Source organism: Schistocerca americana, chromosome 1 (genome assembly GCF_021461395.2).
Source record: "Schistocerca americana isolate TAMUIC-IGC-003095 chromosome 1, iqSchAmer2.1, whole genome shotgun sequence".
Taxonomy (NCBI): Eukaryota; Metazoa; Arthropoda; class Insecta; order Orthoptera; family Acrididae; genus Schistocerca; species Schistocerca americana.
Genome location: NC_060119.1, coordinates 512,370,125 through 512,394,871, shown reverse-complemented (window position 1 = coordinate 512,394,871; position 24,747 = coordinate 512,370,125). Strand labels below are relative to the sequence as shown.

Genomic DNA, 24,747 nt, shown 5'->3' with positions numbered 1-24,747 from the left:
CATTGAACCAATTAAGGTGCATCAGCGAGCTCTTCAGCAGCATAAGTGGCACCCTTCCCTGGAGCACCTTGTAGCCTTTAAACGGCTCTGTGCCCACGTTTGCCATCTTATCAAATGACGGAAACAGGAGTGTTGGGAGAGATACATCTCGACCATTGGGTGCCATATGCCATCTTCCCAAGTCTGGGCAAAGATCAAACGTGTTTTCGAGTACCAGACCTCAACAGGTGTTCCCGGTGTTAACATAAAAGGCAAGTTATCTATTGATGAAAACGCTGTTGACGAGAACTTCGCTGAGCACTATGCTCGAGCCTCTGCGTCAGAGAATTACCCCCCAGCCTTTCGCACTCTCAAACGGCGGCTACAAGCCATAGTGAATCCTATAACGCCCCATTTACAGATTGGGAGCTCCACAGTGTCCTGGCACATTGCCCCAATACAGCTCCTGGGCCAGATCAGATCCACAGTCAGAGGTTAAACATCTCTCATCTGACTACTAGCAGCATCTCCTCGCCACCTTCAACCGGATCTGGTGTGATGATTCTTTCCATTGCAATGGTGGGAGAGCATCATCATTTCGGTGTTCAAACCCAGTAAAAACCCGCTTGATGTGGATAGCTATTGGCCCATCAGCCTCTCCTACATTCTTTGTAAGCTTCTGAAACGTATGGTGTGTCGGTGGTGGAGTTGGATTCTGGAATCATGTGGCCTACTGGTTCCATGTCAGGGCAGCTTCCGCCAGAGTTGCTCTAGCACTGATAGTCTTGTGTCCCTTCAGTCTGCCATCTGCACAGCCTTTTCCAGACGCCAACACCTGGTTGCCATCTTTTTTGATTTATGAAAAGCTTATGGCATGACCTGGCGACGGGTCCCTTAGACTTATCATTGACGTGCCACTCACAGTCACTTGGACATTTTGTGATAGATCCTGTACCTGTTGCAGATGATAGGTTAGTACTTGAGGTACCTATGATATTCTTGATTCATGTCTTGCAGTAGCCCTCCTGACACACCCATTTGTAGCTGCTTTTAATCACTTGACAACAGTCAAGTTGATTTCTAGCTGCTTATGAGCAGCAACTAACTTGTTCTGTGCCTAAGAACAGCATTCATGGGGGTCTGCATTGTGGCTTTAAACTAAGCTTGCTGATTCTATTTTAATTTTTTTGGTCCATTGAGCTCCAACTACTACAGGTTTCCTTTAAGAACTGAAGTGATTAACTCCCACCAGAGAGATTTCAGTTTTAATAAGGGAAAAACTTGGAATTGAATTTGTTTCACTGAATCCACCTGGAACTTTTTTGCAAAGTGTACGTTCCTGTTGAAAGGAAAAACTAAATGTAACACAATATGTGCCACAGTAACTACTGATTTATTACAAAATTTGTTATGTACTACACTCATAACATCTTAAAATTATCAGAAATGTATATTTATTTATATAGGTGTGCTCTGAAATTTGTAGTGAACGAAATATGGTTTTCATGATACTCAATATTTCGAAATACACAATACTATCATGATATTAATGCTACTTATGAAACAGTCAACATGAAAAGCAGATTTAATTTTTGTGTGAAGTTTCAGGATCATGTTTCTTTTGATGAAAATTTATCTGAGCGGCGTGGATTTTGTTCGAAAACAAAGAAAATACTGGAAGTTTCTTTTATACACAAATATATGAAAATAAACTAACAGAATTTCTGAATTTTGCACTTTGCTAGTTTTGTTCTGCACTAGAGTGCCAAAGGTGACTGCTATATCGTTAGTATATCCCACTAAAGACAGCAAATCTTATGGAGCACAGCGAAGCACATGTACCCCAAGAGACAGCTAACAATGAATTCTCTTTCTCTCTCTGCACAGAATGCTTTGCACACCTGTGTTCTCTCTTGACTCATGTCTTTCTTAAAAATGTGAGTAGGAAGCAAAACTTAGTCCTTTTAAAGGTTTCCATTCTGATTGCCTTTCAGCACACTACTTTATCATCAAGATTACCTACAATTTGAGGTAACTGGGGTTGTTCTGACAGCCAGTTGGCATCTCTGAGTGTCACACTAGGTATTTGTCAGGTGTGGTGCTTGATACAGCCTTCTGAGGATTGGCAATAAGTGCTATAGCATCTCATGCATACTGTGGCATTGTTATTCTTTAGACTAACTAATGTTCACAAAAGATTTGACAACTGTGAGCTCATGATGGTCTGTACTTGTAAGTTAGTAGTAGGTGGAAGCTCTTTGATTTGTCTACCTGCACAATGTAAAGCTTGTATGCACTGCACAGTATAGTAGGTCAGCAGACATGGGAGCAGACAGTGATATATCCATTATAGCATCCCTTGTGGATAAGGTCTCTGTCGTCTCACATGCAATTCATTTTGTGGTTTCTTGCAGGATTATGGTTCTTTACATCGTCTTCTGCTTTTATCTTGTACAGCAAGTTCTTCTGTGTGGCTAAGTAGTTAGTAGCATTTTGAGATGCGAAAATACATTTGGGAAGGATGCATATTTACTTCTTTTAAGACTATACAACTTGACTGTGCCGTGCTTTTTGTATTAATACAGCGTATTTTACTGAGATTGCTGTTGTTAGGCAATGATACACTATTTGTAATAATTTTCTTGAGCACTCAAAAGACTATTTATATCCAATATGGCCATTCAGAGGTCGCCAATCCATTCAGCCCCAAAATGCTGATCTTTGTCATTTTCAGCTTTGAGCGTCCTGTGTATTTTATCTCATTTTAATTCTTTTTTGTGCTACAACTTTTGCTGGTGTTGTACAAAGTAATTTCCTAATGTTTTCCTATTTAATTTTTATAGGTATGCAAGTTTGTACTTTTGCTGTGCTATTGAGCAAAAGGATAATGAACTGCTGACACTGGAAATCATTCATCGTTATGTTGAGCTGTTGGATAAATATTTTGGAAGTGTAAGTTTAAGTGTTTTCCAAAATAGTGTTAAGTTTTGAGAGGTTTTGAAAACTGTGTGAACATTCAGCTTGTTTTTTATTTGTTTGGTGTTCAGTGTAGTTTATTATTAAACATATTATATGTATAAGTCTTGATCGTTAAGTCAAGTCATGAAATGTCCCGTAGTTTCTATTCTCTTTATTTCTCCCTGATCTCAGGGGGGTAGGGAGGGTAATGATCGCTGTGTCTGTGTATTTTTGATAAAGCCACACACGTCCCTCGGGTCATCCCAAATGGTAAGCTCTACAGAGAGGTCAGCATTTGTTACTTGGGTACAGGCTTCGTGAACCTGGATTTCCTGTGCTGAGGCTGGTGAGAACTGTAAGTTCTCTTCATCATTGTAAGCTATTGGCATGCTTCAGTGGCAAATACACTGGGTGGTGGTGGAGCATTGTGTGCTACAGGGAATGGGGTTTTCTGCCTGGATTGGGAAGCTGGATAACACCTTTATGAAAAAAAAAAAAAAAACTCGATATTAAGGTGTGTTGTGCACCAATGAGATGGTTGGTTATTGAGGCAGAACAATCTCTGGGAGGTAACTCTGGGGACCTCTGCCTTGGTGGACATTTACTAACATAGCTGCTTGTGGGATGCCTATGAAGCTTATGTCTCCAGTGGTTCAGGTGATCAGTTGGGAAATATTAATACCCGAACCCCAAAGAGACATTGTGTGGTTAATCCACCTGAGATGTCTGTCAATATAAGAGAGACCAGTGACAGTAATGTGCCACATTGCGTAGTAACAGTCACAAAATAGGTCGCTATAATCTGGGCAATATCTCATGGGTTCACTGTTACATAATTAGTTCTACTAAACATGTAGAAGGTTCATTTGGGAGAGGAAAAAAAGGGGGGGGGGTTGCCTTTGTACATATACAAAGCTTTGCAGGGACTTGCAGGGCAACTAAAAAATATCACAAGGCTACACAATGGTACACTGCTGATTGAGACACTGAAAGCTACCCAAGTGAACAATTTGTTAAATACCAAACTACTTGGAGAATATGCTATCAACAGCAAGCTGCACACTGAGATAAATTGTTGTTTTTATGAGAAGTAACGTGCTGGGGCATTAAGAATATAGATTCTAAAGAACTCCAACAGTAATGGGAAAGTGAATATATTACTGAAGTTCAGAATTTCTTGAAAAGGGTTTATTGAGCTCCATGAGTCACTGTTTTGTATCCTGACATTTAATTTACTGAACTTGCCTATCTATATTGTGGAAAGCTTTCTCTACATTACAGTTATGCCCTGTGTGCCCAATCCAGCGCACTGGATTAAGTATCAGTGCTTTGATCATCGCAACAGGGGTTGCAAACGTCAGGCTGTGTGTGGAAGATGTGGGTCCACTATCTGTGAACATGTTGTTCTGTGTACTATCGCACCCAGGTGTGTCAACTGCTCCCAAGCCTATCCAGTTTGGAGCAAAGAATGTCTTGTCTAAGCAGAAGAAAAGCCAGGAGACTGAAGTCAGCTAACACATCTCATTCTATGGTGTTTAAGTTAACATAGCCACCTACCTTTGGGAAGTTGCCTCAGCATTGAAGCATCACATGCAGAAGACTATGGTTGGCCCCTAAACATTGGTAGCTGAGCCGAGTGTGTCAGCGAGCAACTGCACTACTAGTCTGACAGCCAAACTTTGCTACCACTGAAATAATGGTAGCTGCAGAACCTCGACAAAAAAGATAACCTTAGTTAAGAGAGAGGGGCTATTTTCATAAACACCACCTACCACTCCTGGGTTATTCCATGTCATCATCCAGAAGTTTTAGGAAATGACACCCATCATCGTGCAAATCTTAGAAATTTTGGGTAGTGGAAGTTTACCTAGATATATTCATATTTCCAAAATGTAAATGTTGCAGGTCAATTACTTTTTCACTTATGATAAAAAGAAGTTGTATAGATTCAGGAATTCAGGCTTTCATAGATAAGCTCCTTTATAATTTAAAAACGCAATATTTTCTACGGTTTTTGGAGTGGGAGCTTGAATTTTTTTAAGTTAAAGAGGAAGGTTTATGTTTTTATAGTCTTGCTTCTTGTAGTGAATGTCCATCATCTACATCTCAGAAAAAAAAATGTGAATAATTTTTTTTAAACAAAATCCAAGCATGGACATAATAATTTTTTTTAATGTATTGCCCCCTCATAGATACCTTTGAAAAATTTACAATATTGTTATAAATATGCCATTGTGTCACACAAAAAGAATCAATGTCTGGAAATAATGGGAAGTGTGAAAAACAACATTATTGTAAAAGAAATATTGAAGTTGCTAATTCACGAGTACCATGTCACCACGAAATTGCTGAAGTTGGCTACACTGGATTTCCCTAGGAACAAATCATATTTGAGAACACTTGTTTTATTGCCACTAAGCGTATTGCATCATCCAGTTCCTTTATTTTGAGTCATGTGTTTATTGAGCATGCAGTTCTAAGCTCTTGTACTTAATTGTACCCAGAGTCAATTATTGGTTAAAAATTCAAATGTTGCAGTTTTTAACTATTCATTCCAAAAAAAAAGTAAGTCCCCTAACGTTACAATAATAATGTGAAATACTTTAGTAATGAAACAGTGAGAGAGAATGATTTTTCATTATTTAATTACTTTTTAGGTTACACTAATCATCTTTTGAATTATTTATGACAAATATTGGTTTTATGACTGAAGCAGCTCTGAAAGTACAAGGCGGCAGTGTTGTCTTGGACAGTATCTGCGAGATCCACAGCATTTACGAAAAGACTATGTAACATCAGTATGACCTTATTGTAAAGTTGTTTTTGTAATGTGATTTAACCTGAAGATGAGGTATAAGCCTTGAAACATGTCACTAAATAAATAAGCAATGCAATAGTTGACAAAGTTTGTGACTGGTAGTGGTAATTAAAAAAAGAACTTTACATATTCCCTGACTTGTGTGAATGAACTGACCAGTGAAGAACAAGAACTTTTATTATGGTGAAGCACCAGTCATTCATACTGTGATTTAACTATTTCATGTGCGTGTGTTAAACACAAAGACAGGTACCTGCGCAGATTCCCTCTACATAAGAAAATTTGCTGTGATCCCTTCAAGTGCCATAAACGATCTGTTTCATCTGGATTGCATGAAATTAGTTTAGAAAAGGCAAATACCTTCAAAATGAGAGGCTTTAGCATTATTCCTAAAATTTCACGTACATATCAAGTTGAGCTGGCTGCTGATGCAAACACTATCCCTGACAGTGATTTAACAGAACTGGAAGAAAAGGCAAAACCTCATGATGAACTCATGGAAAAAATTAAACAAAAAATTGAATGTGCAAATAATTGTGAAAAAATTCAATTATTTACTGTTGTGCCGCCAACTTGGTCTCTACAGTAAGTACGTTTCAAATTTCAAGTTTCTGAATATTTGGTATGACAGGCAAGAGCTCTTTTAATGGAGAAGGGTATTTTATCTGCGGCTGAGCGGAAAAGAAGAAAGACATTGCCACATGGTACAGTGCAAAAAGTAAAGAGTTTTTATTTGGATAACGAAGATACAAGAATAATGCCTGGAAAAAAAGACAAAGTGAGCACCAGCAAAAATACCTATGGACAAAAGTGTCTTGTTTTAAGTAATTTAACTGAACTGTATTCTCTGTATAAAAACAGTATTCTGAAGACAAAGTACGATTCTCAAAATTTGCTTCTTAGACCAAAACAGTGTATACTTGCAGGATCATCAGGAACACATACCGTATGTGTGTACATTTAGCACCAAAATGTTAAATTGCTTCTAAATTCCATTTCTATTAAAGAAACATACAAAGATCTAATTAAAATAATAACATGTGATACAAACAACCGAGCCTGTGTGCTTTGTCTGTGTGAAAAGTGCCCCACCAGTTCATTGCTTCAAACCCACTTAGAAAATGAATTAGGAGACTATGATCCTGATGAGATAGTTCAGTATGGTCAGTGGATATCAACTGATAGAATGACTTTAAGTGTTCAAATCACTTCTCTATCAGAATTCTGACACACTAATTAAGAAAATTGAAAAACTTATTCCACACTCTTTTATTTCTAAATCACAATCTGTTTATCTGAAAATGAAGAAGGAAACACTTGATGAAGGCTCAGTGTTAATTTTAATGTATCTCAGTGAAAATCTCAATTTTGTTGTTAAAGATGAAGTACAGGGGTACCATTGGAACAATGGCAGCTGCACTCTTCACACTGTCCATATATATTACAAAAAGGACAAACAGTTGCATGCAAAAAGTATTTGTATTGTTTCTGATTATCTAGAACATGATGTTGCCTTGGTGTACCAGACTCAGAAGACTGTATTGAATTTTTTTAAGTGTGAATTTCCAGAAATTCATCTTGCATGTGTTGACTATTTCACTGCTGGTTGTGCTGCACAGTATTACAATTATAATAAATTCAGAAATATCTGCTACCATGAACACAACTTCAACATAAAGTGTATATGAGGCAATTGTCCAAAATGTTTTTTATAATTCAACAATAAAATTAAATAAAATTAATTTACAAAAATTTAATTGGACAGTTCTAACTTGTTTTCAGAAACTACATGTCCGAAAGGATATTCATGGAAAAAACAGTCAGCATACCATTTTTTGTTTAAAAACTGCAGCCAATTTTGAAATTGTTACCGTTTGCTTTGAAGCATCCCATTGCAATAAAAATTGGCAAATGTTTATGATATTAGATACAAAAGCAGTACACAAAATCTCAGTTCACAACTAGATAATGGGTGTCATGGCCTGATGGATGACTTGACATGGAAAGACCCTCCTTACTTCTGTTCCTCCCAACTGACTTACAAGCAGCCACTGTATAAGTGCATTTGCATTGTGAGTCAACAATATGTTAACTCTATCTGCCTCCACATGACGTTTTAGACAAAGAGACTCTCAGTTCCCCCAAACACTTTCTCCTCTGTGGCAAATTTAACACACACAATGTGCTTTGGGTTCTGACAATATGCTCCAAGGGTAGAGCAATTGAGAGACTTCTTGTGTGTGTGTGTGTGTGTGTGTGTGTGTGTGTGTGTGTGTGTGTGTGTGTGTTTTAACACCAGGCGCAGCATGAATTCCAGCATTGAAACAGGACCATTCACAGCTATATGTGTCTAGGTATGCTCTCTAGCCTTTGCACGTACTGCTGAATGGGAAGAAATAGTTGATGACAAAGAAGTGGTTGCTTCCGAATCTGGATTCACCTGCCAGACTCATGCCCAAAAGAAAGACGCCACAATGGGTGGTCATTAGGGCAAAATGGACACTCCGCATACAGCTTTCTATGTCTGCATACAGCTTTCTGTGGATCCTGTTACTAAAATGATCCACCACACCATTGAAGCATCCATTCCACAGCCTTTGTGTCAGCTGAAAAGGCAGCTTGTCCGTTGGTGGATGGCGAATGCTGCTCTGCAGTCAGGACCAGTCAGGTGACTCTATTTAGGTTCAAGTCCTAGCCAACTTCAGAGAACACAGCCTTCTGGATAGTGAGGACAAAATGTTGCAGAATTATTACTGGCAGCCAAAAGAGATCGTGGCAACAGTTCCTGACTACCATACACCATTTCACAAAAAGTACATTATAGGAAACTATCAAGAGGATTTCTGTGAGAACTGAGAGGTGCCCAATGACTGTTGTAATAGTGAATGGAAGTCTCCAGATAAACCGATGAGACATTGCTGATTATAGTGGCTTATTTTGTGACTGTTGCCACCACTGTCAGTCAGGATTTAGATTTCCGACACTAAAGAGTAGCTGCTGAGAAGAGCAATAGAACTTCAGTCTCACCACGGATAAAGTGTAAAACTCCCCCTTTCTCATGTGAGAGCGAAATTATATATTGTCTGTAGCCCTTGACACATCACCAGGTCTTGATAGGGCCTATTATAGTATGTTATGGCACCAGACAGGACATAGCAAAGAAATCCTCCTTGCTCCTGTAATCTCCTGTGGACATTGAGACGCTTTCCCAGTTTGTGACGAGAGGCAATTTTAATTCCACTTTTAAAACCTGGGAAGGACTGTACATACCTGAGTAGCTGTTATAGTGTTGCCCTCATCCTTGGGTGTATGTAAATTGCTGCCTTAATTCTCTTAGCTGTTTTCAGTGTGGCTTTAGGAGACATCACTGCATCTTTGATAACCTGGCCCCCTTGGAAACTGCTGTACAACAGACTTTCCTGCAATGACATCACCTAATGAGTGTGTTCATGACATCGAGAAGGCTTACACTACTGCTTGAAGGCACAATATCCCCAGGCTCTTCCATGAATGATGGTTTCAGTGATGTCTTTTTAACTTAACACAATCTTTCCTCTCATCACACTATTTTAGATATTGAGTTGGTGATGTCCATTCTGCAGTTTTGAGCAAGAGAACAGACCCTCTCAGGGTACTGTCTTAAAAGTGACTGGCTTTGCCATTGCTATGAAAAGCAAATGTTTACAGGTAAATGTCCTGTCCAATGCTCCCTGAGCCTTTCAAGAACAACTCGCCAGTTGCAGCAGACTATTTGATGTTTGGGGGAAAGGGATTTTTAAATTCTCAACCGAGAAATCTGTGTGCATTCTTTTTAACTCTTCATGTTGTGTTTTAAATTTTCCTGAGTTGGCAATTGGGACACTGTTCATAATTTTCAAGACACTGTGAGATCTCTGTGCCTCACATTTGACTCTTAACCATACGCGGTTGCCACACCTTAAGGACCTTAAGAGATGGTTCCTCAAAGTACTCAGTGTTTTGAAATGTTTTAGCGACAGTTCGTGGCAAGCAGACCAAATTTGTCTGTTCCAGTTTTAAGGAGCCTTTGTGTGATCTCACAACCCAAACTTCCAGATGTGACACACTCACATGGGTAACAGATGTATGTCAATTGAGTATGAACCAAAACACCGATTTAGTTTGTGCCGTGTGCTGTCGTCCAGCAGAACATGTGTGAACGGTAAGTAAAAGCATCTTAAGAGCTACGGACCATAGGAAAAGCGTATATGTGAATTATTGTATTGTTGATCTCATGTGGGTGAGATGGTAGAGCGTTCGGTCGTTGTACCAAATCCCCCTGATTACTTTTTTTCTTAAGTGTGAAACTTTATATGGGAGAACACTTTCCTGGCATGTAAAAGGACTTCTTGGAATTTGTAGCAATGTTCTTTTGGCCGTCTGCTTTCACTTGTTAGTTGAACATTTTGAACTTATTACTGATTTTATTATTTTGTTTATTAATAATTATTATTATTTAGGTTTACTATTTTCAAAGAAACAAAGTGAAAATAGAATGCCAAGAGTACATGGTTATAAACTCCAAACAGCCCTTTTACATGTCATAAACACGTTATCCCATATAACACTCTCATGCATAATACATTAAAAAATGTTTGTCATCATCGGGGTTTTAACATGGGACCACTGGTATGAGGCTCTAATGCTCTACCTCCTCCCCCCCCCCCCCCCCCCCATTAAAAGAAATAAAACAAATTGTTTTATTTGTCACCATAGAGCCCGAAATAATGCCAAGCATTACAAAACTTGCAATAGTGCAAAATATACACATAAGCAGTATCATGGCCAGAATATAACTAATTACTGTATTAATATACAATATTAATATGCAATCATTTATAGATTACTCATTTTGTCTCTATGAATAATCATGATCGTCTCATGGCACATAAAGGCTTCGGACTCCTCCTTACATTGACAGTTGCCCAGGTGTAGGAGAATTCCTGTGCCGCACGAAGAACAATCGTCAGCTTGTGTGCCAATTGTCCTTCCGAGCTACAGCTAGAAAAATGTTTTCCCTGTGATAGCAACATATGTTAGCTACTCACAGTTATGCTTTTGATGTGCTCCATAGTTCTGGTGCTACTTTTAATTAATGGTTGTGCCCATTCTGCTGGACGACAGCACATATTACTAACTAAATCAGAGTTTTAGTTGATACTCTATCGACATACAGTGTTTGGTACCGATCTGAATGTCAGATATATGAAGGTTTGGGTGTCAGCTTGATTATGGATATACTATGTCTAGGTATGCGAGACCCTCTTATTTAAAAATCTTGGACATGGTGCACCATGAAGGACTTCAGCTGACCACTGGGGTATTTAGAACCTGCCTTTGCACAGAGGCTAGTGAGTCACTGCTCAACATCAGGCAGGCAGCGATGGGCACGTTGTGGTTGGTGAAGTCATCTACTTGGTTGTGGCATTACTTATGCCAGTCACTCCGACAGGATGAAATGACCCTGATCTGCCTCTGAATTTGGCAATCTCCTAACACATGGCATCCAATTCAGCAAGAGGATCCTCCCTCCACCCTCCTCCCTCCAGACTGTGATGCCCGTGCATGGAAATCGCTACATTTTAACTGAACACACTTTATTGTGAGAAGTGGGCAGTAACAAATTTAGGTTAGGATCTACCCTGATGATAAGGTGAGTGTGGTAAAGCTTTTAAAGTTTTGTGAAATGTCTGGACTCCATCCCAAGCTTTTAGACTGGAAATTTTAATGTGTTGCAGAATGTCTGGGTCATTCATTCTATTCCAGTGAACAGCACTGCAGTACTATGTTAATTCTTTCCACTGCGTTTTCCCTTTTTCCTCCAAGTTATAGATCTGAAAACATGATTTATGGTGCGTGTGTGTGTGTGTGTGTGTGTGTGTGTGTGTGTGTTTGTGTTTGTGTTTGTGTTTGTTTTGGGTGGGGTGGGGTGGGGTGGGGTGGGGTGGGATGGGATGGGGGATTAGGACATTCAGGAATTTTCATTATTGTTACAGATAATTCATGTTAATGTTTTGCAACTGTGCCAGTGATTCATAACTTTCACACCTATCATCTTATGAGTTCTTTGGTGTTGTGATTATTACATCCTCCTGGAGATCTGAGGGTATTGTGCCTGTCTCATGTATCTTGCAAATCAGGTGGTTCAGTTTTGTCATGGTTTGTTCTCCCACAGTTGTTAATAATTACGAGTGAACATCGTCTATGCCAGGTGCCTCGCTTCAAAATAAATCTGTTAGCACTCTGTCAAATTTTCTTAACAGTTTTGCAATCCCCTTCTCATCCTCATTCACTTTCTCTTTCAATATGAGTGCTAAGGGATGTAGTATTAAACAATTAACCTTAGCCTCTAGTTACAATCAGTCCTCATGCAAGAATCGTGGAGAGGATCAGGGAATGCATTTGAAGTACAAGCACAGATGTAATGAGTAATGAAGCGTGAATGTAATGTTTGCAAAAGATTTGTTGAGGGAATAAGACAAATGTGCAGCATTAAGGTTGTATTTAAAGTTTGGAGTTGTCATTGTAGGACTTCAGGAGAGAACAATATAGAAAAGAAGTGAATGAAGCTACAATTTAAAGGACATTGATTGGGAAGGTAAGGACGAATGGATACTATTTAGTGGAAGTTGCTGCAGAACATTAATTCACTGACTCATTCATTTGCCCCATCTATGTTCTGTAAATCTAACATAAAGAAGAGTCTTCAGGGATGTCGAACAAGTAAAGCTATACATTAGTAGACTGAAGCAGGCACTGCAGACAACTTTTGTTTGTGTTCTTTGTTTTATGGTTAAAGCAGATGCAGTTTGTGCAAATGAAGTGACTTACTTAAGTTACTGAAAGAGGTGGCCGGAATGAAGTAGAATTTTATTTAAAAAGCTGAAACTAATGTTGGTGATTGATGTGTTTAAAAACTGAAGCTGTTTTGGGGTCTGTTAGCACTTTATGTTGCGTGTTTTTCCAAGTTTCATTATAAAAATTTCATTTTCTAAAAACATTCTGGTAACTGAGCATCACTCACATGGTACTCTGGAGACCACCAAGAAGGCTAGTTGAAGGCACAAGCAATGCGGAGAGGGACACCACAGGCACCACAGTTGTAAGACTTCCATACAGGATGTATTACAGTTAGTAGCAGCTACGTGGGACGCCAAGTTGAAAGGGGTGCCAGGATTTATACACAATGCATAAGACAGTTAATGGCAAAAACTGACTGTGTGAAATTGTATGAAGTAATGGGAAGGAGAAGAGGGAGTGCCAAATAATAGATCACTTGTTTGAAAAAATGTTCTTGAACCAGTCCTGCACCAGGAAGAAGAGAAACAACACATTCTTCTACAGCCTCTTTCAATCTTTTGTATGAACTAATGAGGAGTCCTGTCAGACTGCAGTAATGGTGTTAATAGTTGCAGCCATTACAACACCCCCCCCCCCCCCCTCCTCACACTGCTAAAAGGAGGACTCTGTTTTAGCATGTAATGTATGTCAGACTCCTGCAGTTGATTGCTTTGCCATCATGTGATCCTATATTTGTATGGCCTTCTTTCAATACTTCTTAAAGATGATGATAAATCTGACTCTTATTTTCTTTCTTTTTAAACATGTCATATTGTGACAACTTTCTGACAAGTCAGAACTGGTTATGGTAACATATGTGTTAAGCAAAGCTAGAAAAGGACAATAAAAGAATTTTTAGAACTTTTGTGTTTATCCAAAAGACATTTAGTCACTTTCAGTAAGTTTCTTGTTTGGTAAGCAACTTGTAAGGTCATACTGCTCTTAACTGAAACTTCATTTTTTATGAGAGCTGCTTACTTTCTAACTGTACAAATAATTACTTAGATCCCATGCACTGCACAGAATGTATTTTTCTTGCTGGTTTTCAAGTGACTAATGTAGTATTTTTAAGTATATGTTTCTAAAATCTATTTCAAAAGAATACTAACCATAAACTTCTTAAATTAAATATAAAAACTGTAATCTATTTGTAGTATGTAAGAGAACAGTTATCAACTGTATCAGCATTTGATGCCATCAAATTTGTGTGCCACGTAACAGCATATTTTTGCCCCTTAATGCATCAGACACATTTCATAAGTATCTATTCACATTAAATTAAAAATGCATGTATTATTTCAGGTTTGTGAACTGGATATCATATTCAACTTCGAGAAGGCATACTTCATTCTTGATGAGTTATTATTGGGTGGTGAAATTCAGGAAACGAGTAAAAAGAATGTACTGAAAGCAATTGCTGCCCAGGATCTGCTGCAAGAGGTTAGTTATGGGTCCACTCACGTTGAACTTTAAGTTGTTTGTATGGAAGTATCATCTTTGATTGTTGATTTGTCATTATCCATTGTTTCTCAACATATCTGGAAGTTCGTTTTAGTGATGGACTGCTAGTTGTTTGGGTGTAGTGGACTTGTTCATTACAGTTTTGAAGAGCAGTTGTTATACATTTTCTGCCTAATGTATGCAGATAATGATAAAAAAATGTGCCTGTTATGCATGCAATAAAACGTTAGGTGTCACGTGGTTTGCTTTGTGAGGTGCATATGTTGTAAAGACTTTGATTACTTCTATTTATTGCATGATATATACAATGCATGATCTCTTAAAAGAAATTAATGATTAACTTACAATATTCGCACTATTTACAATACCTTACACTCCAGTAATTTGTCATTCTGCATTAAAATTGCAGATGAGAGCCATGAGTTGACAGGTCTGTTGAATTTTTATATTTAAATGGTGCAGGTTGTGATTTATTTTTTATAGGAATCATTTGATGAATATTAGGAAACACACTGTAGTTCTTGAGCACTCTTGCTTTTTTTATAAATATATAATGTGTTCCTGTATACTACTTTTGTGATCAGTCTTCAGAGAGCCTTACTGTGGAGTAAGGGGCATCTGAAATTACGATCTTCTGACACTTGGGCAAAACAGTATCCACAATTCTCAAAGCATTTTTATAATTTCAAAGAAGACTGATGAAAATGGTTTGTCTTGCCAGTTGTCATTGCATAATGTGCATAATGTTTTCCTGATAATTACCTGTTGATATTGTTTTGTGGTCAGCTAGTAACATTTATTGGGAAGTTGGTGGGAGTGCACTGATAGGCTGTACAGATTGACAAGTATGAGTTGTAGTTATTTCCCCATCCTTACGGCTTCTGAACAACAGCTATATTTGTGTTCATTTCTTGAACAGGTAACACAATCAGTACTTGATTTCTTTTTAGTTGTTATAAGCAAACAGTACAAGGATATGTTATTAACTTATGTCAGTATGTGTGGCTTAATAAGGGAAACTTTAATGACATTTTGTTGGTTACATTCTAGTAGGCACTTTGTGGTTGCTCTTCACTGTGATTGTGTTACACATGTTTTGTCAATTCTGTTTTTTATTATCTTCTCTTTTTGTATTCAGTTTGTTTCATACAATGCCCTCAGTAAGAATCTCATGCCATGAATTGCCGTCCAGTAGTAATAGTAGCTGTTACTTGTATTTACTTTATCATTAGGTAATTACACAGGTAAAAGCTTGGTATTCTCAGCTTTAGATTGTGTTTGTCTTGCTTGAATGTCTTGCACACTTGTAAATTTACTTGATGCTGAAGTCTGATGATATATCTGGGCAATTTGTACAACATAAGCTCATGAAATTTGGAAGAAAAACAGAATGGGGTCATAAAAGTATTCTAGTCATGTGGACAAGGTAGGTGATACAAATGTTCTGACATTTGGTACCGTGTTAAACTTTGTTACAATTTGCTTTGTGTTAGATCCTCTGCAAACAATATTTTTTTCTAATGTGAGCAATACTAGAATATATAATGGGAGAAAAAACCACCCAGAATCATTCCCATTCTGCTTTTCTTTATTGTCTGTAATGATTATGAGAATCCGTGCACATGTCTTTTGTAAAAGCTTGAGAATTTAAACTAAAGGTGCTAATGTTCCTGTTGATATATTTAATATAATTAAAATATTTATTGAAGAAGTTTGTACTGGTGTCTTCAGTATGTGCTCAGTATTTACCATCTTAACAGTAAAATTATTTGAATCTCTTATCAGTAGCTAAGTTTCCTAGTGCCATATGAAACTTCATAGATATTATCTTGTTGTCAAGTTCCATTCTGTGAAGAACAGTTATGGGCTTAAAAATAGAATATAATATAGTAAAGTGGCAGCTTGTTTTTTTTTCCCTGAGAATATTTAAAAATCTCATCTGCAGGTGTAATAGGTATTGGTGGTATTACTTTAGCATACTGACTTTTGGAAGGTTATTTTATTAGTTCTTTCGTATGATGTTTTGTTGTTCTTAATTTTGGGCAGTGGAAATGAATTATGTATTTTGTTCACATTTTCATGTTTGAAGAATGTAATTTCCTGTGATAGCATTTTTAATTTGGTTATGTATACTTTGATCTCTCCTTGGAGATACACAGGGTTATGACAAACTTGTCACCCAAAATCAGAAAACTTCCTCCTACTAAAATTTGTAGGCACAAAACATAAAATTCATAGATAAAACTTCTTTCCATAGAGACTGGCTAATAGATCCATTTAATCAACCTTTCGTCCCCAAACTAGTAATTTCTCACGGCCTGATCTGCTGGTGAGATCTCTACATTTCCCCTGGTGGGTTTTTCTGATTTTAGTTTTTTCATAAGCATAAAAAAATGATGTTGTGAAGTGTAAAACACTCAATAATAGCTGTTACTTTATTCCCCACTTTAAGTTCTATTTTGGGTAACTAGTTTTAATTAACTCTGTAAATGTGTCATTGTGAATAGTTTATTGCCATGTTGGCTTCTTACAAGGTGCTGATTATATAATTTGTTTATTTGAAAATATGAACTGTTATGACATTTGGGGGTGTGAATTGTAGGAAGCATGTCATACATAGACTGTAATCAGAAGATACATTGATGACCATTTGAGAACATTAAATAAATTTACTTGTAAGTGGAATTATCTGTGTTCACTATTTTTCTGTACCCTTTTTTTCAGTTACTTTATTCATGAGCATAAGACTGTCTATCCACTATAACAGCATGGCATTTTAATATGCATGCTACTAATGATTACTATCAACATTTTTAAGCAGCAAAAACCTGTAACATTTGTAATATCACTTCAGGATCTCTTTGTATTGAGTTGCACATGACAGGCTTTAAATTGTTGACTAAATTGTGTAACTCTACTAAATTGTTTTGTTGTGTGATAAGCTTATAAAGATTATCTTCTGTTCACTGTAGTAGCATGATGAATGTAAGTGAAATGCATGGTAATGCATGTAAAATAAATCATTGGTTTGAAAAGTGGAGAGCATTTAAGAAACAGAATTTCAGTTTGTATAGTTTGTGATAACTTTACAATAATTTCAGCTTCTGGTGAGTACACTCCATTTTTCCCCTTATTTATGTGTCATTAAAATATAATTTGCTTACTACATAGCTCCTTAAAATGGCATGGTATTGTCCTTACTGTCTACATTGCCAGACAACCATTATTGCATGTTTGAACAGTTTGTACTTGCAAATCAGTTACACCATCATTCATTTGGTAGTGGAATATTACGAATAGCGTTATTGACATGTATGTGATTGGTACTAATGCTGCATCAACACTGCAATGTATCAAGTAAATCACTGCTTCAGAGCTGTGGAAACTTGAAATTTGTACTGTGTCACTTTTTATTAATTTTTGTGAGTAGTGGGCTTCTGATTTTGCTTGCTTGTAAGTCAGAGACAAATCAGTCGCACTAGCAAAGTTGTACTATTTAATGGAATAAGTACTTTGTTATGAATCAGAGAAGTTGTAAACAGTATTTTCAGTTAATGTATACATCTATATACAAGGGAAAACTCTACTCGATATGTGGCGGAGTACCCAACAGCTTCTAGTGAATGAAAAAAGGGAAAGATACAATTTACAGTGAGTTAGTTGTTGATGTTTTGAAGTGACCAACACATTGATGGCCACATGTTAGTCATAGTTTAAAGATTTTTGAGGGAAAGAAATTGATACAGAAGGATGAACCATGACAAACAATAACAAAATACGTAGAAATGAACTAATACAAGGGAAGATGCTACCAGGAAACTCTGAACACTGAAATATATATATATATGTGTGTGTGTGTGTGTGTGTGTGTGTGTGTGTGTGTGTGTGTGTGTGTGTGTGTGTGTGCGCGCGGAGAGGGAGGGGGGGGGGGGGTGCGCATGCGCGTGTAACAATGGATTCCTAAATTGCATGGGTGTGGACACACGTGCGTGTGTAACAATGGATTCCTAAATTGCATAACTTCCTGTGGCTACTTATTCCAGCACAGATTTGATGCATTTGAAAATATTGAAAAAGTGTGGGAGAAATGAGAAATTATGAAAAAGACAGTTGCTACTCACCATGTAGTGGAGGCGCGCGCGCTTGCGCGCCCACACACAATAGAAGCACCCAAATAATTTTTCAAGTGTCATACTATTATTTATGATGCTCCTTGTGGCAAGTCTTACTGGGGTAAGTGAAATTAAAACCATCCTCTTTTAGTGATGTCAATAATAAAATGCATTATATAATAAAAACAAAAGAATGGAGCCTGATCATTAAAAATGTTCAAAGATTAATAAACTATATCAGTGCATGGTACTATTGCTGGCACTGACACAGGATTGTTTTTATTTTACTTGATACCACAGTAATAATGTTGTTGCACAGTGTGTTATAAATAATTTTATTGTGCATGAAAATGATTGTAACATCTACATATGTATGTCTACTCTGCAATACATACCCAAGTGCGTGACAGAGGGTTCATCGAACCACTTTCATGTATTTCTGTACTGTCCACTGTGTAACAGTGCATGGGAAGTATGAAAGCTTAAATCTTTCTGTGGGAGTTCTGGTTTCTCTTATTTAATAAGTTATTTCTCCCTATGTAGGTGGGTGTCAAAAAATATTTTTACGTTTGGAGGAGAACTGATAGCAAGTAAATATATATTTATCATCAGTAGTTCATGACAGTTGTCATGACACAGTACAACTTTGTTATGGCACTGTGGTGGGTCTGAAATTATGTGAGGAATATTTTTGTACCATCATTTGAAGTTCACTTTGCCACTGAGTCAAACAATCAAGTGACCTACACCAGTTTTCCATCTCTCCCCCTCCCTCTCCCTCTCCCCCTCCCCCTCCCCCTCCTAATTGCGTGGAGAGAGTAATTTCACCTCATGAATGGCTGATAGTGACATCATTATCCTTGATCACAGGGAAAAGTTGCAAATATTTGGAATTTTCAACAGCAATGTCCGAACAAGCATTGAGTGAAACAATACCTGATACATGCGAAGCTATATAACTGTTCTGAAGCTAGAGTTCATGAAGACAAGTACAATATCTCAGTTACATACTATATCAACTGTGACATATTATAGATTCTATTTTATATGTTTTTGGACTTGTTTTGAACTTCATATATTCTAGTAAATTATAGGAATGGCTAATGGGGTAACTTGTATTTTGTTACTGAGTGTATGCAAATTTTCACTCCCCTGCCTGAAGTCCACCAGCAGCTTTTGCGCCAGAATATAAAACTCCCATTCTGCACTCAAGATGTAGGGATTAACACTCTGTCTTAAAAGCTTAACTTTTAATATTGTGGGAATGAAATGTACCGTTTACCTTTAATTCACTCTCTTTATGAACCACAGACTCCATAATATAAAGACACAAAGGAACTTACGACATTTAACTGCTAGTGGGTGTTATACATCAGTGGTGATGTTGAAAACTGGAGTATCCTGCTCACTAGCCAGATACTTTGACCACTAACCCATCCAGCCACAGTGGTCATTGAAACTGTACGGATTACTCTAGCAAGCCTCCCATCAGACGCAAATTCTCAGCTTACACCACACACGACTGACATAGTGTGCCTGTCCATTGTCCTCATTACTTATGACATTTCGCCAGTTATAGGAGCTTGAGTGTGGTGTGCATCTGCATTGAAGGGATTATTGACCAGTCTCACTGTAATTATATGTACGGTGTCTGTTCCTTCGGGCATATCCAAAAGATCAAAAATCATTTTGATCCTGTAGCTATTATGAATGAACACACAAAGGAATTAATGCCATTTAGCTGCTCATGGGCATCAGTATACATCAGTAGGGAAGTCAAAAGTGTGTGCTGGACCTGGATTTGAACGCATCTCTCCTGCTTATTAGGCAGATGCTCTGACCACTAAGTCATCCGGATGCAGTGGTTATTGCAGTTGCATGGACTGCCCTAGCACACCTCCCGTCAGACCCAAATTCTCAACTTATCCATATACTACTGACATAGTGATCCTGCCCATTATCATCATTACTTCCAGCATTTCACCAATTCCTAGCATTTGAGCATAATGTGCATTTGCACTGATGAGATCATTTGCCCAGCCTTGCCTTAATTATGTGTGCGATGTCTATTCTTTTGGACATGTCTAAAAGAACAGACACCACTTATATAATGTAAGTATGAGTTTCTTTATGACCTAAGATACAGCTGCATGGTGTTTCTTTATCAGTTTAACACAATATTCTTCTGTGTAATATATACTTTTATTTTGTTTGCACTGACACAAGAGATGATGACATGGAGCAGCATTGAATGAAAATACGCTAACAATCCCATATTCAAGTCAACATAATGAGAGAGGTTTCCAAGTTAAAAGCTCATGGCAGACAGACTAATAATTTTGGTTTAGTCTGCAACAATTTTTTTTAGAAATACTATTTCTGTGTTTGCTGTAGGGTCAACAGCTCTGGTTGTGTCTATTAAGGAATTAAAAGTAGCTGCCTTCTTATTTAAATCATTGTAATGCTTGCTCTTAACTTTCCATGAATATATGTGACTCTTCTGAACAAACAGATGACTTATCAAGTTTCGTGTACCAGATTTGTGGCAATCTCCTGTTCGCAGTCTCTGATTTATAAGCACAGATGTGATTTTCATCCATTGATTTAGCAATTTCTCTCAGTCCTTTAACCCCAGCTTACAGAATTACAAATGTCTCATGCACACACAAATGTTGTATCCACATGCTACAACCTGTCTGCCAGATTATATGTGGACTGGTCAGTAGTACAATCACATGGGACAAGAACTTAGTCACCCCCAGGAGACATCACTCTGATACTTTAACACACTGCCTCTAGCCTTGGTAGTGGCCTCAGTTCATTGGGAAAGAGAAACCACAAGTTTCTTCAGCTGTGCCATACCCAGCTCAAGTGATTGTTTGATGACAGATCCCATAGAGGTACCAAATTGAGGGGGTGTTGATTGCTGTGTTTCACCTGTTGTTCTGAGAGATTAAGATTGAGTGGCTGAATAGGGAGTTGAGTTGAGGTGTGATGGAGTGCCTCGGTGTTTGTCAGACCAGGAATGTATGTGTGTGGCACTGTGAACATGGCTGTTATTGTCTTGGAAGCTGTGAGTGTGAACAACATGCTTAGGAAGGCGTAGAAAAAAGTATAACACTTGAAATACACATCCTAGCTCATATTCACCACAGTCTGAATGAGTGAAACCCCAAAGCATCTCCAGAAATAACTTTGGCCTGAATCCTTAACATAGTGCATGTTAAAAGTGTCACTGGCCCTCAGCGTGCTCGTCACCTCACACCATTTGAAATGAGAAAAATCATGACTCATTAGACCACACTGCGTGCCTCTAGTCACCTATTGCCCAGTTTCTGTATTGTTTCGGCCATGGAAGACTTGCAACTTAAAGTGCTGCTGTGATCAGTGGCCTTTTGTGAGGTTCCTGCAATCAAATACTTATTGCATGCAGTTCCCCTTGCAGCGTTTTCTCAGAAACTGGTGGAGATGGTTGTGCATTTACTGTCGGCAGCAGTTCCTTTTGGATTTACACTCTATTGTCACTGATAAGACATGACACTCTCCTCCAGTTCTCATCAGTTAGGATCTTTTAATGTTCGCTATTCTTGTGTTACGTTACATGACTGTGAGCGGTACACTATTCCTTGCAGACACGTTGGACAGTCCACATTGTTATACCAACAAACTGTGCAACTTCATTTGTGGTCTGGTCATGGGCATGTGCAAAGACGATAGTTCATGACTTGACATTAGTGGAGGACCAGTTCTGCACCATCTGCAGCGTTCCAAAGCAACTAGTGTGTTCTTTTAAGGTAGTCACTAATATGTGTAGTGAGGTGTATTATTTGGAATTGTGATAGATAGTCTACTGTGTTCTATTTCTTGTTCATGCTCCTGTTCACTTCTTGGTGCCTTCACCATACAGCGAGTGGTTATTCTTATGATTACATTGTTTACATTACACTCACAATTTCCTGTTTTATTTTAACTGCTTGTGACTGGTTTCAAAAGAATTCTGAATGATTTACAAAATAGTTTCATGAATGTATACATAGTTTCTGTGTCTTAGATATTGTTGGATGACTCATTTTTGCCCCATATTCTCCAACCTTCTTTATGAGCACTTAACCAAATAGAAAAGTCTGTCGTTTGGCTGCTGCTTGCAGAGGTCAAAAGTAGCCTTACACAATGTTTGTAGATTTGTCTTGAATTTGGCTCTACAATGTAAATGAATTTTCATACACTCTGCTCACTTAAGTGCTGATAATTACCAGTGTGATATCTACAGTTTTGGCAGTCATTACGTTTTAAACTACTTATCTGCCCAACAGTTTCAGGTGTGACCCTTAGCTCTTTTTCAAAATGGCATCTCCTTCTTCCACTCCTCCCCTCTTTTTGCAGTATGAAACACCCTTTAATGCTGTTTTTGTACCCCTCCAATGTGTAGTAGTTACCTGAAATCTCTTCAGGGGAAATTTTCTAAAAAGTTTTAAGTGTAGCAGGACCTGTTTTATGCCAGCAAAGATGACGTTTATTAGTTAAGTCTTATAGGAAGACAGAAAATTTCCTTATATGACATTTGATATGAGTACACAGCTGTACTTACTCTTTATTTTAATAACCAATTTCATCTACCTTTAAGATTATCAACATGCTGTATAAGAATTACTTAGATGAAGAGGGAATGGTCCAAGATGACATGTCAGAACTTGCCTGGAAATTTCTTTATTCAAGAAGAATGCACCGAAAGAAAGACTGTCAGAATTTTAGCTGCTACGGCAAACTCCAAGCATTTTTCAAAAAAATGTTGAAAATTGCCAAATTCTTAGCTTGCTGGGCTACTGGAGAACTGTGCAGTCAACTGGAGCTGTAGCGGACTGTGCATGGGCAACATGGCAGGTGCAGATCCTTCGTTGACAACACATTGACAAACAGATAACACGATTTACTGTGAGCTTAATTTGTAAAGCGAATTTCAGTTTTTCTACTATTCAATGAATTTTGCAACTCATTTCATATCTGGAAGAATTACCAGTGGCATTTGTGATAGGTCCGCCCCGATAGCTGAGTGGTCAGCGTGGCGGTCTGTCACACCAAGGGGCCCGGGTTTGATTCCCGGCTGGGTCGGAGATTTTCTCCACTCAGGGACTGGGTGTTGTGTTGTCCTCATTATCATTTCATCATCATCAGTGGAAGACAACGGGAAACCACCACTGGAATCACTTCCCTAGACACTCATATGGTGGACCTCTCTGACATGACAAGACAGAACAAGGCAGAACACAAAGTTTTTTTTTTGTGATAGGATAAGTGTTAGCAATGGAGTTGAAGCTGAATTAATATTCATTGTGTTTAATGTTAGGCAGTGTGCAAAAATGGTCCTGCTTCATAAAATCTGACTGTGAACTATACAAATAGAAAAACTATCCAAAAGATTTACTGTACAGGTTGACCACAAACTCCCATCAACCTCTCCCCCCTATACTAACCAACACAAACCCCAAACTTAAATACATAACACCAACAACAGGAGTATTCTTGAGATATAAACCATGTAGAGCTGCTTGTGAGATGCATTGCACCGTTACCAATGAAGATTTCTTGTCTGGGTCCTCCAAATCCCAGTTGAGATGATCATTGCTGATTTCAAGACTTCTTACAGTATAGGAAGTCAAAAAATAACAATGTTTACTTCTAGTAAAGGTATAGAAGAGATGCCATTAGTTTGTACCTGATGTGAAGGTGAAGCTTCTTGTTACCTCCACTACATCTGTTGCACTGGTGTTGGTTGGTCGCATTTCCTGAAAGAACTGCAAGAAAACTGCACTTTATCATTCCGAGATGAAAAAAGACAGAGTCTACTGCGCAATCAGTTAATGGTATGAAACATTCTTTTGCAACGATAGCAGTGAGGAGTATGAGCGGATCACTGTTCTGGAGCTTTAAATCTGTCCTCAGGGACCTCAAGGCACAGTAGGACCAAAAATTAAAAATGAGACTGCTTAGTGGCAAGAATCTTATAACAGACCTATTGTAATGTGAAAAGATAGGAAAGAATAAGTTTTAACATTTCATTGAAAACTGTTTTTAAACACTTGCAGAAATTGATTCATTGCTTGTATTCGACTCTTCATACGGACATAACGACCCCTCTGTCTTTGAGGAGGATGATGAAAAGAGGGTTGATATAATTCAGATTCCTCCCTGAACAACCAGTGAGACTCTCAATAACGAATTTATTGACTGTGGTAAGTATTTTTAAGGAAATTGTTGGAAATAATTTCCGACAGTTCCATGTCGCTTGAGGTTTATCAGGAGAACGGAATTTTTAAATTTAAGTCATTTGTTCTTCATTAATAATTTTTTCATAATGCGGGGCCACAGTCATAATATATTTCTTTAAAGTCAGTACCGCCATTAGACTGTTGTTTATTTACAGTGTTACGTTTACACTTACACAATCATGATTTCGGCTTCAAAGTGCCATTATCAAGTGTTTTAAGTATTATACGGTGTCTAAGATGCCATACTGTCATATTTAAAATACACTATGTGACTAATAGTGTATTTTAAATACGA

The 24,747-nt window shown here is 37.9% G+C and overlaps 1 protein-coding gene across 2 annotated transcripts in view; it reads left to right on the top strand.

Moving 5' to 3' along the window:
- LOC124604909 (AP-1 complex subunit sigma-2) overlaps nucleotides 1-24,747 on the top strand; it is a 64,194-nt gene that overhangs the window by 13,273 nt on the left and 26,174 nt on the right. For both annotated transcript variants that reach the window (XM_047136518.1, XM_047136519.1), the window contains exons 3-4: nucleotides 2,823-2,931; nucleotides 13,916-14,053. In XM_047136518.1, coding sequence (XP_046992474.1) covers nucleotides 2,823-2,931; nucleotides 13,916-14,053 — 247 coding nt within the window. The remainder of the gene's footprint in view (nucleotides 1-2,822; nucleotides 2,932-13,915; nucleotides 14,054-24,747) is intronic.